Below are 2500 nucleotides of genomic sequence, written 5' to 3' on the forward strand. Positions count from 1 at the left end.
AAGAGACACCTAGATATAATTAGGTGTCAAAGAATCTTTCTGAGGGAAATATATAATGGACGAAAGAAATAAAAGGAAAAAGTGCTTAACAAATCGATCGTTTGGCCAAATTAATCTTCTTTTCTTTAAAAATTAGTCTGTAGTCCTCGCCGTAGTTGTACGTAGCTTGTGTAACTAATTTGTGTTTACGTAGCTAGTAACACCCACTACTTCTCCCCCGTGTGTCGGTTTGATTCACTAATAACTAATATCTACTACTACTACACTACTACTACTACCACTACTACCACTACTACCACTACTACTACTACTACTACTACTACTACTACTACTGCTACTACGGCTTGAGGCTCTCGCAACTTTATCGAGCGGCGTACGCGATATACCTACAACTTTCGTGTAAGTATGAAAACTCACGAAAACAGTATGTAGCTTATACTATCGTTCTTTATACGTGTGTTTCTCACACCGACACACACGTTGTTTAAATAATATTTTTAATTCTTTTTTTGTTTCTTCTCTATCACTCTATCACTCGATTTCTCCTGTGGGTCTCTCTCTCTCTCTTTCTCTCACACACACTCTTTCTCTTTCTCTCTGTCTCTCTCTCTCTCTCTGTTTTTCTCTCTCTCTCTCTCTCTCTCTCTCTCTGTTTTTCTCTCTCTCTCTCTCTCTCTCTCTCTCTCTCTCTCTCTCTATCTATCTCTCTTTCTTCCTATCTAATCGATATCTAATCGATATTGTCATTTCATTTTAATTATTTTCAATTTCTGTCAATTAATGGTTATTCTATTACATGTGATATGAATCGAGAAGATAGAATATCGAAATGATAGGTATTGCAGAATACGGTTGAACACTCTTCGTGTTTCAGGAACCACCTCATTGACCATGTAATTTATAAACGATTCTAATCGAACTGATATATATGTATATATATATTAGATAAAGAAAGGGTCAGATAGAAAAGAGAGAGGGAGAAAGAGAGAATTCTATTATACCTTAATTTATACTAAATTTGTACCCACTAATAAACATATCCTAGATTCGAAAAGCATGGGTGTCGATAGGAATTTTTCAACGTTGTTGATTAGACGTTTGTTTGTGACGTATTGTAGATGATCACAAGCGTGTATCGTTAGTTGTAGTAGTTTTTATGGTCAGTGATCGAACGATCTTGGTATCTCGTAATTAATTTCATGAATCTAAAAAAACAAAAGGCAAAACGAATGGATACGAAAATCGATCGATTTACTTTGTTCGTGTAGTATCGAGAATCCATCCCATCCTCTGATCCTTCCTCTTTCAATTAAAAAAAAAAATAAATAAATAAAATAAAAATATAAAAAAGGAAACAGTGTTTAACGCTTCGTCGCAAAAAAAAAATATATTGAAAGCGCAAACGACACTGAAAAACGGAGGACCTGGTTGGATCTGACCTTGCAGTATCATTATTATAGGGTTTCAAGGGTGAGAGCGGTATTACATTGGCGAGGGGTCCACCCGGCCCACTGGGTCCAAAGGGTGAAAGGGGTTACCGGGGCGAAAAGGGCGCCAAGGGAGACCAGGGCTCGCCAGGTAGATTACAACGAGGCCATTCTACCGAGAAACAAAGACGAAAACCCGGGGAAATATGAAAGAAGAATATTATTGCCCAGAGAATTATCGTGCTATCCCTACCCCAACCCCCAATCATGGAAATAAAAAAAAGAAACGCGCGCGTTGATTTTCTTTCCCTTCATCGTCCATGAATACTTTATATTTTTTATTGCATCGTTTGAATAATTGGAAATCTTTGCGATATCACCCGCACTTGTTTCTTTTCTTTCAAATAACTTACTTCGAATTATTTCTTATTGTTTTCCTTTTTTTATACTTCATAAAAGTAATTTCATAAACTTGGAAAATATTTTTTTATCGTCTCGTCTTTTAAATCGTAATTAACAGGAAGTCCTTCGGAAAGTCTGCGGTTAGGTGCAAAAAAAAAGAAAAAAGAAAAATGCAAAAAGAACGAGGAAAAAAAAGAAATATAAAATTAATCTTTTAAAGGGGGATAGACTCTAGTCTATGCGGGGATGGGAAAGAGCGAGAAATCTATGCGTACGCGAGGTCATTAATCGCGCGATTTAATCTGATCTTCGATGCTGGCGATTCACCGATTGAACGATTACTCTTTGCTTTCAGGACCTAAGGGAGAACAAGGAGCTCAGGGTCCACCGGGATTTAACGGGACCGATGGCGAAGCTGGCATACAAGGTCCACCGGGATTACCGGTACGTGGACGGCATTTAGATTTATTTTTTTATTACAATAAAACACGACATTGTCAAACGAACGATATTTCAACGTTCGTAGTAGAATTAATATGGCGTAGAAAAAAATGTTTGGCACGTACGACGTTTTGCATATTGAAATTTGAAATTTAATTCGTTAAAGCAGTCAGAAAAAGTACCCGATACGATATACTCGCGTATACAAGCAAAGAAGAAAAAGACGAAAA

The 2500-nt window shown here is 37.0% G+C and overlaps 1 protein-coding gene across 17 annotated transcripts in view; it reads left to right on the plus strand.

Annotated features, from left to right (window-relative positions):
- LOC118444097 (uncharacterized) overlaps positions 1 to 2500 on the plus strand; it is an 89340-nt gene that overhangs the window by 74913 nt on the left and 11927 nt on the right. For 16 of the 17 annotated variants that reach the window (XR_014982924.1, XR_014982929.1, XR_014982928.1 and 13 more), the window contains 2 exons: positions 1461 to 1578; positions 2185 to 2273. Coding sequence is in view for 2 of the 17 variants with exons in the window: in XM_085661132.1 (XP_085517258.1) it covers positions 1461 to 1578; positions 2185 to 2273 (207 nt within the window). In the remaining 15 variants the exon portion in view is untranslated. The remainder of the gene's footprint in view (positions 1 to 1460; positions 1579 to 2184; positions 2274 to 2500) is intronic. The other variant, XR_014982936.1, reaches the window with a different exon arrangement.

This window comes from Vespa mandarinia, chromosome 13 (assembly GCF_050613455.1).
Source record: "Vespa mandarinia isolate Hongniang chromosome 13, ASM5061345v1, whole genome shotgun sequence".
NCBI classification, from domain to species: Eukaryota; Metazoa; Arthropoda; class Insecta; order Hymenoptera; family Vespidae; genus Vespa; species Vespa mandarinia.